At 49.6% G+C, this 15,190-nt stretch overlaps 5 protein-coding genes across 5 annotated transcripts; 3 read left to right on the top strand and 2 right to left on the bottom strand.

Moving 5' to 3' along the window:
* Positions 1-182: 182 nt before the first annotated feature.
* Positions 183-1,930, top strand: N7519_005207 (uncharacterized protein; the record flags this gene model as incomplete). The annotated part of the gene is made up of 6 exons (XM_057291983.1): positions 183-526; positions 586-718; positions 1,008-1,214; positions 1,279-1,359; positions 1,418-1,658; positions 1,716-1,930. 6 exons carry the CDS (start codon positions 183-185, stop codon positions 1,928-1,930), a joined length of 1,221 nt encoding a protein of 406 aa, XP_057146794.1.
* A 520-nt stretch (positions 1,931-2,450) lies between these two features.
* On the bottom strand, positions 2,451-5,088 carry N7519_005206 (uncharacterized protein; the record flags this gene model as incomplete). The annotated part of the gene is made up of 3 exons (XM_057291982.1): positions 2,451-3,018; positions 3,076-4,731; positions 4,790-5,088. 3 exons carry the CDS (start codon positions 5,086-5,088, stop codon positions 2,451-2,453), a joined length of 2,523 nt encoding a protein of 840 aa, XP_057146793.1.
* Positions 5,089-6,328: 1,240 nt separating this feature from the next.
* Positions 6,329-7,897, top strand: N7519_005205 (class I SAM-dependent methyltransferase; the record flags this gene model as incomplete). Its single annotated transcript, XM_057291981.1, has 11 exons — positions 6,329-6,355; positions 6,404-6,450; positions 6,508-6,564; positions 6,638-6,667; positions 6,728-6,769; positions 6,818-6,934; positions 7,004-7,029; positions 7,081-7,267; positions 7,333-7,456; positions 7,513-7,760; positions 7,822-7,897. 11 exons carry the CDS (start codon positions 6,329-6,331, stop codon positions 7,895-7,897), a joined length of 981 nt encoding a protein of 326 aa, XP_057146792.1.
* A 330-nt stretch (positions 7,898-8,227) lies between these two features.
* canA (putative cullin binding protein CanA) lies at positions 8,228-11,439 on the bottom strand (the record flags this gene model as incomplete). Its single annotated transcript, XM_057291980.1, has 3 exons — positions 8,228-8,644; positions 8,698-9,036; positions 9,088-11,439. 3 exons carry the CDS (start codon positions 11,437-11,439, stop codon positions 8,228-8,230), a joined length of 3,108 nt encoding a protein of 1,035 aa, XP_057146791.1.
* A 1,112-nt stretch (positions 11,440-12,551) lies between these two features.
* On the top strand, positions 12,552-14,846 carry N7519_005203 (RNA lariat debranching enzyme; the record flags this gene model as incomplete). Its single annotated transcript, XM_057291979.1, has 3 exons — positions 12,552-12,584; positions 12,662-12,763; positions 12,870-14,846. 3 exons carry the CDS (start codon positions 12,552-12,554, stop codon positions 14,844-14,846), a joined length of 2,112 nt encoding a protein of 703 aa, XP_057146790.1.
* Between the last annotated feature and the right edge of the window lie 344 nt (positions 14,847-15,190).

Below are 15,190 nucleotides of genomic sequence, written 5' to 3'. Positions count from 1 at the left end.
CACATCGAAGCTACCTTGGTAAAGACACCAAAGAAGATACAAAAGAAGATACAAAAGAAGATACAAAAGAAGATACAAAAGAAGATACAAAAGAAGATACAAAAGAAGAGACAGAAGAAGACACGCAAAAGTCACCAACAGACACTATTGTGGTCATACTCTTTAAAAGGACAGGTAGGACGATGAAGCTATCCCCATCCAAGCTTCACACAGTTAACTCTTCAAAGTCAACGTTCGACATCGAACGGAATCCACATGCTCCCATGATTAACTTACGACTTACAAGTCGCGTGGCAAAACGCACATTTTCTTCCCTCTGCACGAAACCGCTCCACCTCCCTCCTACAGATCCTACCTTCGCCATACCCAGCCACGAGGTCGTCGATGAGGAGAGATACCTGAACAACGGCCTCCAAGACTTCTACCCCGCAAGACCGGGCGAGACACTCGGCGATAGCTACCAGTTGCTAGCGAAGATCGGCTGGGGAACGAGTTCGACCGTATGGCTAGCGCGAGATCTCACAAGGTATGTTTTGTTTCTGCGTCAATTTTGTTCGATTCTAATTGTAGCTGCTGAGTCACTAGGTATCAATGTCAGCCCGAGCGAACAGTTGCTGTGAAGATTTTGAATAGCTGTTATGGTAAATCTGGGAATGATCTTCTCAGTATCGAGGAGACCGTTGCACAAAAGAATCCTTCACATCAGGGTTATGGGTCTGTACGAACGTTTATGGAAAGCTTTGGGCTCGAAAGCCCAGATAGAACGAACATTGGCCTTGTATATGAGGCAATGCGGGAGCCAATGACAGTGTTTCATCAACGATTCGAGAACGGAAGAATGCCTCTTCCCGTTGCGAAGGCGTATATCGGATTGCTTCTTCTCGGGTTGCAGTATTTGCACGCTGAGTGCAGACTCGTTCATACTGGCAAGTAATAGTCATTGACTTGTAGTAAGGCTGTAAAAAGAAAAGGATTTGCTAACCAGAAAAGTTGCTATAGATCTGAAGCTCGCAAATATCCTAATGACCTTCGAGAACGAGAAAGCTATCCCAAGGTTCATACAAGAACAAGTCACCAAGTTCCCCATGCATTACAAGACCGATCCAGTAACAAACCGCACCACCTACCAAAGCTACAACGGTTTCGGGCCAATGGACGTTGAGGATATCGCAAACGTCCTCCCTAAAGATAACCGATTTCGGCTCGGCATGGAAGTTCGACGAAGTCGACCCAGAAACGAAGTCACAACATCAACCCGTCGTTACGTATCCTATACAGCCAGACTACTACCGAGCGCCAGAAGTTGTCCTTGGATATGGGTGGGATTTCAGCGCAGATATATGGAACTTTGGTGTCCTTGTAAGCCGAATATCATGTGCCTATCCATGCTGCCAAGACTAACCTTTTGTTTTTCAAGGTTTGGAACATTATCGAAGGCACAGAGCTCTTTACTCAGGTGCAAGATGCTAACGGTCGATATGATCCGAAATCCCATCTGGCAGAAATGATCGCTCTGCTTGGTCCACCACCTAAGGAGGTAATTGGGCGAGCAGAGTATATGTCACAGTTGGACTATCCTTCTCCAATCAGCATTGGGGCGGGAAAGCCGTGCAAAAATGCTCGGGAGGTCTTTGGTGGTCCGTTCTTCGATAAAGAAGGTGAGTTTGATTCTAAATTCCGTCATGTGTGGTATTTTGGCTGATTGTTGGCGGTAGGGAAATTCCTTCACGAGGAACTCATACCAAGTCGAAAACTGGAGGATACGATCCCTTCTCTTGATGACTCGGAAAGGGAACTTTTCTTGTCATTTGCTAGGGATATGCTTACGTGGGTTCCATCAGAGAGGAAAACTGCTCGTGAGCTGACGGCCCATCCGTTCCTCAATTTCGGTGGACATATTACTAAGGACTTCTTGGAGGGGCGGTCTTAGAAGATGACCTGTTCGATCCATGTTAACTATGCTGTTCGTAGTTTGTCTACGGTGAGAAGCGCTCCACTATGTATACTATCTCCACTATGTATTAAAAGGACATTGAAGGATGTTTGTGCTAATAAATGGTCGCGAATTGGAATTTGATGTAAAATTATGGTACATGCTCGCTTGTAAATGCAAACTATCTGTGAACGAGGTAGGACGATATCGGGCTCGGTAAATATGTACTTATTAGCAACAATATTGGAGAATGATCATCAAGAGGAACCTCTAAGGGAATGTAATGTCGCTGTCCTGGGCTCAAATGGCATAAAACCACCTAAGAGCAGGTTTGCTCTTCTCGCCTTCCCTGATACCGGGTCATTATATTGGGCCAAGCGGGTCACTCTGAGTACCGTGTCCGAGGCGCCTAGACAAGCAATGACCTCTTTCTCAGTAGACATTTCAAGTGAGCGCACGCTCACAGCCCAGACACAATCCCTTATTATATAGAATCACAGAGTCAAGGCTGAAACGATCAAGGCACATATTCATAGCGCCGCCAATTTTCCTTAACCCACCACTTCGCCACGTGAGCCGCGTCCTTCACCCACTGCACAGCATCTTCTCCGTATTCAGCCAAGACCATATTCATCAAATTCTCAAGATCGAAGTCCTGCAGTGCTTCAAGTTCTTGGGGGTCGGTCTCTACATTCGAGAACCGCCACTCGAGGTCAGGGATGACGGGGATGATGAGACGGTAAGGCTTTGCGGCGGATCGCAGTGCAAGCCATGTTCCTCCGGTGTTCATGACTGAGAACTGCCAGTCTTGCTTTCCATCTTTTTCTGCGAATGTGGGTCGGATCATTGATTGGCCTTCGTACATAGGGAGAAGATCTTTGATCGCTGATTCGGATTGTTTGTCGAGGGATCCGGATTCTGAGAGAATATCAAGGATTGTCGGGAGGATTTGTATGGAGGCGACTCGAGAGTTTATCTCGATGGGTGGCAGTTGGGGATGGGCAAAGACTAGAGGGACGTGGAAGCTGGAGCTGTGGGGGTTCAGATATGGGGTGACGCCGCTGTTCTCAGGGAGTGAAACGCCACTGTCTGTGTTAGATTGTATTGATAGGAGAAGGAGAATGTTGGGGTCTGGCACTTACTGATCGCCCACCATCACGACCAGGGTCTCGTTCGCAACACCCGTTTCCTCTAGGATGTCCAACAACTCGGCGAGCCATTTGTCTGCGACCGCAAGTGTATTCAGGTAGTGATTTACTTTATTGGTCCTTCCTACCCAGCCGTGACTGATCATTTCCTCGTACTTGTGATTTGGGGTATCCCAAGGTTGATGGGTAATGCCAGTCAGGTGCGAAATGAACAGTCGCTCCTTCCGCTTCTCTGCTGTGTTGATTGCATTGCGGTAATAGTCCGCAAGCTCTGTTTCCGGGTAACCCCAGAAATTGAACTTCTGTGGTAGAGGGCCACCCTGCTTCGCACGATCCTCGGCAATGTTGATGTCGGTTACTTGGTGTTTAAAGCCCAAAGCAGGCGTGAGAAGGTTTTGGTTGTCGTATTCATCAGTGATGGACTGCATCCATGTGGATCGCCATGGCCAAGAGGTATAGTCCTCCGTCTTGGTCCTGGCCTGAGAGTTGAGTGCCTCCAGAATATGCGGCATGCACGGTTGGTAGATGTGGTGCAGGTATTCGCGATTGAAGTCTACGACCAAGGGAGCGATACCGCACACAGTCGCCACGATACTCTTCAGGGTAAAGGTACCGCCCGTGTAAGCGTTGGTAGCATGGAATCCCCCATAGGGGTTAGCTACATTAGCGTTCCCATTGAACCCAGAAGAAGTGGCTGTAAGTCTCTCTGCGGTGGGTGTTAGATCGGCCAGTCTTTCTTCAACCTCAGCAGGGAGGTGGCCATTCTTGAACGTTTCGCGAATTACGTCCCCAAAATAGGATTCCTTCCGAAGTGGGAAAACATCAGCACGAGTGCTTTCTAGCTTGAGAAGTAACACGTGCTTGATATTGACACTGCCGCTCTGAAGCGGCTCGCGGAGAGACTCGAGGACTTCATTTTCAAGATTGGAGATATGAAGTGGATCATGTGCTGGATTGTAATGCACGCGCGCAGTGTGATTGGCATTTTCATACCAGTCACTGAACCCAGCCAGTTTATCGCGTGGCAGCCAGTCAAATTTGGGCGGCGCCACGAGGGCTGTATGATTGCCCAGCCAACTGTAATCACCTGTCAATCCAAGTAGATCAAATGGTGATGAAGTGCGAGACTGGTCCTTGGCGAACGGCGTGACGATGACAGTCTCAGATAAAAAGCTATAGGCAGCATTTGAAGGGCGAATGCAACACAAAATAACCACAAGGCCAGTGAATGTGAAAACAAAGGCTCGCAGCCAACAAGACCGCCAAGATTCCTTTGCTACATTTGTTTGAGCCGCTTCCATTCTCTGTGAGCCCAATTCCAACCCAGTTCGATCCTCATCCCAGTCCTCGGGTGCGACTCGCTCATAGCTCTTCAAGATCGGAGAAGTTCGTTTCCTGCGACAGGCGGACGGCAGAATACCCCCAAAGATTGACACAATTCCTTTGGTCCAGCTATATATATGCGGGGTTGAAAACCAGGACGCAGCAAGAAAGACGATCTCGACGATGATTAAACCCGTTAAGCCGGTGAGCAGCGTTTTGACAGCAGCCGTGTCGCCGTGGAAGTTGTGCGCTTGTTTCCAGTGGATCTCGGCTCCGGTTGCGACGTAGAAAGAGATATTGGCGGCTGCCAGACCGGAGATTGTCAAACTACACAAGCATTTCACTTAGTGATGTCTCTCACGTGGTTCCAAATCCATGCTCATACCTCGCTGGAACGACCAACGAGGCCGCTATGACACGTGCCCAGCGGCGCTGGTGATCAGCACACAGGCCGTGAGTGAGTAAGATACACACTACATCTTGTAAAAAGAATGTCGGGCCCCAGATGACCAATTGTCCGAGAGGTAATGAGTTTAGATGGGAGTAGATGTGAAGAATCTTAGCGCAGATCACAGCGATGAACAACAGAGAGAACCAAAACTTGCGCGAGTTTGGCCAACAATGATCGAACCAAAAGGATGGAGAGATAGCTTTAGACCCAAACCGGGTTATAAATGCCCCCATGTCTTCTTTTGTCGAAATCCAAGTGAACCCCTGTCAGGAAAGCAAAAAAGCCACTGCAGAAACGAGATCTGGAGCTAAATTCTCTTAGCGTCCATTTTCTAATACAAGCGCCATTTGAAAAATACCAGGCAACCACGAAAGGGTCTTAAGTACTATTTTTGGCCCAGAGGGGCTAGATTCCGTTCTATTCTGTTCTGACATCATTTAGGTATCTTAGTCTCGTAATAGCAAAATAATTTTCAATGTTGTGTATGGAAATATACACCACAACGTAATATCTTCCTAATTATTCTTCGGTAGAAGAACCCAACCCCAAACATTGAATACATAAGGACAAGCCAGGTCCTATAATATCATGTAACATGTATAACATGTCGGTAGCCGAGTATCAATTAGCTTAGAGGCTATTCTAGACTGGGCTGGAAATGCAGGCCACCGTCGAATCCAATGTTTGACATGGGAACCCCTAATTTATATATTGTTCCTCTCTGATTCTACTGTAGTTCCAACTTTAGAGATCCCTACCATTCTACAATCAATATATTTTAGCCTTGAAAAGTGCTATTTGATATGGAATATAGTGCGATACCTGACTAGTAAACTAACCTATTTGGGCTAGTATATGGCCTGATAAATAAAGTCCGCGGAGCACGGAGTACAACATACGGAGTACACATGCATTGCACATCCCTCGAGGTCTAATCGCCAAACTCGCATGATGAACGCTTCCCTTTGTAATTCTTAAACTCTCTCTTGAAACAGAAAACCTGCGGTCGCTCTACTCTGTTAACTTGGGAAATATATGAGACGAGATGCGCACTGCCCGTCGACCATATAGAATAGTTACACTATCATCAGAGTACTCATTTCTATTCGCGTTGAATTTCGTACTGTGTACAAAATACTCTCCCTCGACACACGGAATAAGATAGAACAAGGCGAGGAATCTCGGCACACATGCAGCCTTGGTCCACACCCCTGTCAATGTTAATCCAATGATCGTCGACGGGAACCTCCGGACAACGTGGCTAACACTGCACCAAACCCATTCAGGCTTCACTGGTGGAGCATGATGCCGCACTTCTCTCCCACCACCCAATCCCAACTATTGAAACCGCGACAGGATTGCGGGACAAACGGCCGAAAACCGTTGCACATTAGTACCAATGGGCATTTCAACAGCCCCTTGCCTCCCCTTTACCCTCTTCCCTATTTATTTCGAGGGGCCAAATATCGAACCATGTCGAAATCAAAACATATTGCTGTAGTATGTTTACCCATCAGTCGGTCTCCTCCCCATTCTAACAAGTTATAGGATGCGGATGTCTATGTGTCAGCCGGCTATGGCAATGATTGGCAGTCGTAAATGCTCACATTTCTCCCATTATCTCACGTCATCGATCTCTGACACGATATTAGAGAAACTACGTCTATCGGTTCTTCAATCTATCGTGGAATGATGGAAAATGGCAGACGGTATGGTTTCATCGTATATTTGGCGCACTCGGAAGCGCCAGGGCTCGGCCCATTGCTTACCTACTATCTGCAGGTATCAAACTCTGAGCGACAAACAATATCTGTATGCATGTCATACTATCTACCACTAAAGAAATGCATACTGATCCTCGATGGTCACCAGCGTACCGTCCGATGACCTGGCATTTGAGTCCTACGAAGCTGGGTACGTACGACCAATCTTTCACTTTATTATCACTCTTAACACTCTCAGGCATTTGCTCGCTCTAGTTTTAGATTCAGAGCGAGAGAACCCGCTATTTAGAGCGCCTGTCGGGAAGAACCCTAAACATATCCTCGACATTGGGACGGGTAAGGGTAACTGGGCTGTGTACGTCAGAAGAGAACCTCTCCTCTTCCCTGGACAAACAAAACTTATACCGGTATAACACTTGTACAGCGATGTTGCCGATATGTTCCCATCTGGTGAGTGCCGATCCCCAGAGATCTACGATATGGTTAACTAACACCATCCAGCGACTGTCCGAGGAGTCGACCTCTTCCCACCTCCCATTACATGGATGCCACCCAACTGCATCCTCGAAGTCGACAACGTCCTAGAAGAATGGACCTGGAGAGGCCCCCTCGACCTAATCCACATGCGGATTATGACTGGTTCATTCGATTCTGCGGGATGGGATCACGTCTACGCAACCTCTTTTAAGTAAATAACCCACTTATCCCAGCCCTTGTCTCCAACGTTGTGCACTAACATTGCCTCTCTCGTAGAAACCTCCGACCAGGAGGCTGGATCGAACAACTCGAAGGCAGTACAACCATCGAATGCGACGACGACAGTCTGCCAGCAGATAGCATCCTGCGAACCTGGGGTCCGACCATGAACGCGTGCGGTGCGCGCGCCGGACTCTGCCTGATACTATCGATACCATGCATGACATGATGCGAAAGGCTGGGTTTGTGGATCTCCAGGAGAAGGCATACAACTGGCCGATTGGGCCGTGGGCTCGTGATCAGAAATATAAAGAGGCCGGCGTTGTTAATTTCCAGCATTGGCTTTCGGGTATGGAGGGATGGTGCATGAGGTTACTTACGCAGTTCGGTTTGCCGCATCCCTGGTCGAAGGATGAGGTTACCGTTTATTTGGCTAAGGTTCGTTCGGAGATTAAGAATCCGAAATATCATATTTATCAGAGAGCGTGAGTTTGTTTTAAACCCTACGGCGTGGTTGGGGGTGTTGATATGTTGATGCTTGTTTAGACGACGTGTGTGGGCGCGCAAGCCTTTTCCCGGAGAGATTACGCCGGAGATGACCCCGGTTAAGAGCGAGGAGTGAAAGAAATGTTGGTCTTAGCAAGTAATTGAGTTGTCGATTGGGTGTATGTACGCTAGAGCAAGGCGCTGAACTGACTGGAATAAATCTCCGGTTAGAGGAATTGAGGCAGCTTAACCACATTACCATCATGCTCCCAAGTGACCTGCCCTAGGAGTCAAGACGTGCTCCCTGGAGATATTTACATAGCCAGGAATATTGAAAGCATAGCGATATTATCATGTATTTCATTGAGCTATGTCATAAGCTAGCATAATTGCGATAAATGGCCTGCAACTGCAATTTTCATCGGCATAGAATCATTGAAACTGATTCGAGCTCCACGTATCAAGCTCAGGATTCCAGTTCCAAATTCGCCAACTGCGGTGAAAAGGTCCGCCGAACCCACTCCATGTACGTCTTCCACTTGTGGAGATCGCCTGATGCCTCCGCACCGGGGAACGCTTTGCTCAGTTCTCTAGTAATCTTCAGAATGCCAAGGGACGCCTCATGGGCTTTCTCCAATTCTTGCTTGACGGCATTCTCCTTTGGCTTGAAGGAAAGGACAGAGGTGTAATGCTCTGACAAAGCGTTGAGCCGCCGCTCAGTATCCTCCGGTGCGATCTTAATCAGTTTGGACGTCATGAGGTTGCTGATGGCACGGATGTCCTGTTCGTCATCAATACCGGCGACGATACGGTCAAAGAGTTCGGCCATATGAGTGCGGGAGAACGAAGTGTCGAGCGAGGCATAAAGGGTTTCGTAGGCACTCTGTAAGCAATGATGTCAGTGGGGATCTGTAGCAGACAATAGGAGATACTGACCTTCCGTAAATCGAGTCCATCATCCACTTTGTGTTTGAATGGACCCATTTGCACCTCACGAATGAGCTCTGGCTTGATTTTGGTGTCACCAAGAACAGCCGGCAGCAGCTCGTCCAGGTGAGGGAGCAGAAGATCCATCTTATTATGGATTGCGGAGTTAAGGGTGGTCAATGCAAGCCGGTGGTTGCCCAGATCACTGTCGCTGAGCATGTTGGTTAAAAGGGGCACCATCAACGGTCGCAGCACATCGTTGTAAGCATCAGTCGAATCAGCAAGCGTGTAGCGGAATGCCGAAATCACCACGCCACGAACAGCTGGGTCGGCATTGGCCAGGTACTCCTATAGACATGAGGTTAGTATTGAAAACGTAGAAGAATGATCACGACTTACTTGGAAGTGGGGAATGTAAGCAACGGGGTCAAGGAGTGCCAAGCGGCCGACACATTCTGCCCCGACAGCCCGGTTGTCTTCCTCTTCAGAGACGACAAGGAGTGCGTGCCACAATTTGTGAGCAGATGGTGCAAGATCCGGACGTACGACCTCCGGGTGCTGAAGTAATTCTCGTACCGAATGGAGAAGCAGATAGCTTTGAGGATTTGATTTTTCCAAACCATTCAAGATGATTGGGAGATAGGCTTTGACGCTACCTGCGGCTGCGTTTCCGAGAGCAGTGGCGGCAGCCAAGCGTACATGATCTGACTGGGATTCGAAATGGGGAATGAATAGACTCGGGGTCAGCGAGCACTCGGGTCCCATTCGCAGGCCGATTTCGCCTAGGATAGCAAGGGCAAGGCACTTTCGACTATCATCCCGTGCAGTCTTGAGTTCAGTTGAGAAATCTTCCATTGTGACTCCGAGATTCGGTCCACCGTGGACCAGGAGGGTGCCAACGGCTCTTCCGACCACTGATGAGTCCCCTGTAATTCCCACGTCACGGAGAAGATTCTGCATCAAACTAGCACCTGCACCTTCGTCGCCAATAACTTTGACCAGCAGCAGCAATGCTTTGAGAACAGTTCCGACTAGTGGTTTGGTCACGATTGAGCAGATAGAAGAGATCAAACCGCTGTTCACCATTAGTTTTCCGTTGCCAGGGACAAGTTTGGCAATAATGATCAGCGTAGGCGTAAGGGTGTGGAAGTCAGCTGCTGCGAGAAGAGGCAAAGCAGCATTCTCAAGTGCTGTGATCGTCTCAGGGTTGAGGTGAGATCTTATGTTGGAATTCATGGAAAGACTGCGGAGAGTTTCCAGACACGCGCCTCTCAAGGCACGATCGGACTTGCGCAAGTTCGACCCTAGCTCAAGGGCGACATTGTTGACCCAATCACTAGAAACATCCTGCTTGCGACTGGCGAGAACGACGACATCATCAATCGCACGAACCGCGGACAAACGAGTTGTCTCGTTCTTCACCCGGTCGACCAAAACAGCCAGACCATTAGATCTCCTCTCGGATGAAAGGAACTCTAAGCCCAGCTCTCCTGACGTGCGTGCGAGAATCACACCAAACACATGAATTGCCCGTTGGCGGACTTCGAGATCGGCACTTGTGTCAGTGATTCGAGAGTGGACAACATCATAGAGCTTCTGCAGCTGCAGAGCGACATCGGAAGGATTAGCAGATACGCGTGGCGGTGTAATTGCTTTCACAATTTGCTCCACGGCACCTAAAGCCTCACTGCTGACTTTGTAGTTGCGGTCGTTGACGGCCGCGACCACTCCAGGCACCAGGGCAATCAGGAATGGCAATAGCGCGTCAGACAAATGGGTCTCGGCGATCACTGCAATGAGACCCAGGGTTTCAATTTGGAGGGTGCCTGCGCTGACAGCGGCCCCGGTATGGGCCGCTGTGCTCCCTGAGAGAGATGAGGTCTTCAGAGCATCCGCAATGAGGTCTTCAATTTGTTGGAGATGGTCTGCGAGACCACCATAACGAACCAACGAAAGGCTTTTGAGGAGAATAATTGCGGCTTGTTTGAGAGGGATCGAAGCCTGCTTCCAAACTTTCACAAGGTTCTGTACGATTAAAGGCACGGAGCGAGCCAGATCAGCCTGGGAACCAGACTTGGGAGACGATGGCACAGCAGGAGAATCCATTGCTGACGAGGTTCCAGCACTCGGCTCGAAGTCAATCATTGACGCATCACTATCTTGGCGTCTGCGCTTGCGAGAATTCTTCGAGCCACCCACGGCCTCCAAGAAGTCATTGGATGTGACGATCATGGAGCCCTCGCCGGTTTTACGAACAAGCGCCGTCAATGTGGACACCACCTCAAGTTTCACACTCTCTTCTCTTTCCCTGCTAATTTGGGAGATCAGAGCTGGGGCAATCTGCTGAAACAGGGCTGAGGCGTCCGAAGCGCGACCAAGTCCGTAGGTAGAGATGACGGTGTAGAGAAGCTTGGCAGCACATCGGCGTACCTTCCAGCTCATGTCGTCGATATCACTGTAGCCACCTTCTTCTTCAAAGTCCCCGAATTCGTCGTCTTCCAGGTCAGGCTCCTCCGTGGCATCATCCTCACTCCCATCGTCTTGTGTGCCTCCCATCTCCTCATCGTCCTCCACTTCGGCGACGTTTGGATCATATTTCAAAAATCGGAGAGCTGATCGAGTGGTGTTCGTTAGGTACGGTTGCATCTGTTTGTTGCAGGAGCTGATCAACGCCTCGAGCGTGACCAAGGCGGTCTCGCGGAGCTCATCCACCTGGGGGTCATGTTCGTCGTCGTCTGAGTAAGACGACATCGTGTCGATGATAGAATCACGGGAGAGGCTGTTTCGTAAAAGGAAAGTGAAATCGCAGTCGACTCTGCGGACACACGCGCTGGAGATATGGTGTTGGGGTCACCGTCACCTGGAGTCGCAGACAAGCTAGCTGCCCCGCGCTAGTCCCGATTTAGCAACAAACTCACGTGCGCGACCTCTACTGCAAAAAGTCGAGCAGATCAAGTGAGGGTTGGGCACGTTGTTTAGCGGCTAGAAGAGCTTGAAGACCACCTTGCTTCCTTGCCTTAGCTCTCTTTTTGCTGCTCTGATTGTCACCTGCCTTGGGATCTGTTGAGGGCTGGCTCGCACCTTCCACTTCAACCCCTACTGTAGTTGACCCTCGAGTAGACGTAACCGTAGCTGCTCTAGACGAAGGTTTCGAGATAGGTTTCTTTGAATTCCTTCGAGGTAGTACTGTCCGCTGGCAGCAGCGTAAACACTTGTACACTGTGGCACCCGTAGATGCCGATCCAGAGGTTAAGGATTTGCTTTTTTGTCGGCTTGACCTCAGTAACTTTACTCCACTGGGGCTTTCTAATACTACCACACGCTCCACAGTGATCTCTCTTCTGAGGGACATTCAATGACTTAGACTCCTCGTGGAGAAGCCGAGTGTGCACTGCTAACAGATGAGCCGATGTCGATGAACCGAACGGGACAGCCGAGGCAGCCTGAGTGAGAAAGGAATCAATGTGAGACATTGCGCGATATTGTCTAATTGGGAGAAATAGATTTCTCAATAGAAATCAAAACAACCAATTCAACAATTCAACAACAAAGAAAATGGGGGACAAACAAAGAACAAAGAGGACAAAGAAAAAGACAAAGAAAAGACAATCGCTCGTTTGCTATTCAGAGATTTGCCGCGCGGGAGCTTAAAGCCCAGCTCCACCCGCGGCTTCTTCCCATCTACATCTCTCTGCTACTTTCCACCTCCTACTCTTCTCTTGTTTCCTACCTTTTTCATTTCCTGCTCGGCTTTGTAGCAGAGGTTTTCTTTCATATTTCTTTCCTGACAGTCTCATTCAGAGTCTTGTCTTTTGTCTTTTCCTTGCTATCAAAATCCAACAGCTCAGTCGGATTCGTCCACAATGGCGCCAGTACGCATTGCCGTGGAGGGCTGCGTAAGTAACATTGCATGAATGGATACACTTCATTTGACATACCCACTCTACAGCTGGTTGCTAATCATCTTATATAGGGCCATGGCAGTCTGAATGACATCTATGAGACTGTGGATCGCAAAGCCGCCGAGAAAGGCTGGGACTCTGTTGATCTTGTTATCATCGGTGGAGATTTCCAGGTGGGCTCATTGTCATGTCCCATCACACACAAGCTCAATGCTGACTCTGACCAAACCAGGCTCTGCGTAATGCCAATGATGCGACTTGTCTCTCTGTCCCGACAAGTTCAAGCAAATCGGCGATTTTCACGAGTACTACAGTGGCAATCGTGCTGCTCCCTATTTGACACTGTTCATTGGGGGCAATCATGAGGCGAGTAATCATCTGTCTGAGCTCTACTATGGCGGCTGGGTGGCCCCCAACATCTACTTCATGGGTGCCGCGAACATCGTTCGCTTTGGACCTCTCCGAATCTCGGGCATGTCGGGCATCTGGAAGGGCTACGACTACCGGAAGCCCCACTACGAACGCTTGCCCTACAACAGAGATGATGTTTCTTCCATCTACCATATCCGGGAACTGGATGTCCGCAAGTTGCTGCAAGTGCGCACCCAGATCGACATCGGCCTGTCCCATGATTGGCCGAAGGGGGTTGAAAAACTTGGAGATTACGGAACCCTGTTTCGCAAAAAGTCAGGCTTCAAAGCCGATTCCGATTCAGGAAAGCTCGGAAGTGTCGCTGCACGTGAAGCCCTCAATCATCTGCGCCCTGCCTATTGGCTTTCGGCCCATCTTCATGTCCGATTCACTGCAAAGGTGCCCCATATCCCACCTGCGAAGTCCAAGGAATCGAGTCCCAACGGTCCTCGTGTCGCTGTCAACACAAATCATGCCGCTCCACTTCCCCGAAGCAACATCGACACCAGCGCCCTTGCTGGCCACCAATTACTTGGTACTGCCACTGGAAATGAACAGGGTCGTATCAAGGCATGGAATGACTTCGGAGTCCACGCCCGGCGGGCTGAGAAAGAGAAACGCGACCAGGATGAATTCATGCGTATGATCAGAGCGAGAATCCCGCAACCTCCGCGGAACATTACGTTCGAAGAAACTGCCAAGATTGGCGGCGGTCCTGTTCAGAAGTTCGTACGTGGCGCCGATGGAGAAAGAATTGAATCCGCGGCAGTCGATGGTGAGAAGGTCGGAAGCACCGACAAAGTCAGTCAGGAAAACAGCATTTTAAATGCGTCTTCCGAGGAGGTGGCCACCGAGGAGGGATATTCGTCATTGATTGAGACGGCAAAAGAGGTCAAGACGACTAAGAATGTGAAGGCCAAAAATGATGCTGCCGACAATATTGACAAGATCAGTATTTCTACCAGCCCTAGCAGCGCGGCAAGCGTCAAGTCTCCTCCGGCTGAGAAGGCTCTTCCGAAGGCCGACATCTCTCTTAATTGGGCTCATGATCGCTCTACTGATCCCTGGTGGACCGATGGTGCCGATGATCGAGTTGGGGAAGTGGAGGCCGAACTCCCGAGCAGCCTTGCACAGTCTTCTCAACCCAAGGCTACCCCAAATCGTATGGATTTCGAGCGCCTTCCACCCCCCGATGATATCAAGAACGAAATCACCCAGTTCCTGACCTTGGACAAACCTCACAACCATGATGACTTTGTTGAGCTGCTGGAGATTGAGCCAATCTCCAAGCAGGATGCTGCCGCGGTGGAGTCACCCCTTCGACTGAAGTACGACCAGGAGTGGCTGGCAATCACTCGTGCATTTGCTGATGAGCTCGAGTTTGGCGGAGACCCGAAAGGAAGTGTCCCTGCTCATAAGGGACATGAATACTACCAGCAGCGGATTGCTGAAGAAGAGAAATGGGTAGTCAAGAACGTTGTGGAAGCTGGGTTGTTGAACATCCCCACTGACTTCGTCACGACCGCACCCGTGTATGATCCTTGGGTTTCGATTGACACACGGGACCAACCAAAGGAGTACACCAACCCTCAGACCTCTGCCTTCTGCAATCTGGTCGGCATTGAAAACAAGTTTGACTTGAGTGAGGAAGAACGTCAGGCTCGCATGGAAGCCGGCCCGCGCCCTGAAGGACCTCGTCAGCACTTCCAGGGCAACCGTGGTGGTCGCGGTGGGCGAGGGGGCCGTGGACGTGGTCGTGGCGGACGTGGTCCTGGGCGCGGTGGCTACGGTGGTCGTGGTGGCCGTGGCAGCTCTGGTCCCTCGGCCCAGAGCGATACCTGGTAATTGACCTGCGCTGGGCTTTCCCGATTAAGGCGCTTTTGCGCTTCTTTTGGTGGCTTGCCACTGTTGAATCAGATAACGTGAGGACATTCGTGATCAGGAAGATATGTTTTACCAATTTCTCTTGTTTAACTCTGCACATGTATCTACATGCAGTTATGAATCCATACAGCAGGTCTGGTGTCCCTTGTTTCGACTTGGGTTAGTTGCTCGATAGAATAGTTCGCCTCTGCTTGTACCCCCGTAAGTAGCTGGCTAGCTGGACTTTGCCGTTATTTTCTTCATGCTTTCAGTCATGTGCCTCAAGTCTGTCTTCTATTTCACTCGCTAGAGTCTCTCCCCAACAC

This window comes from Penicillium mononematosum, assembly GCF_028829835.1.
Source record: "Penicillium mononematosum strain IBT 11891 chromosome Unknown utg000003l:1.0-8172316.0:1.0-8177699.0, whole genome shotgun sequence".
NCBI lineage: Eukaryota > Fungi > Ascomycota > Eurotiomycetes > Eurotiales > Aspergillaceae > Penicillium > Penicillium mononematosum.
Note: the sequence above shows the minus strand (reverse complement) of the source record. Positions and strands in the feature narration are given on the sequence as shown.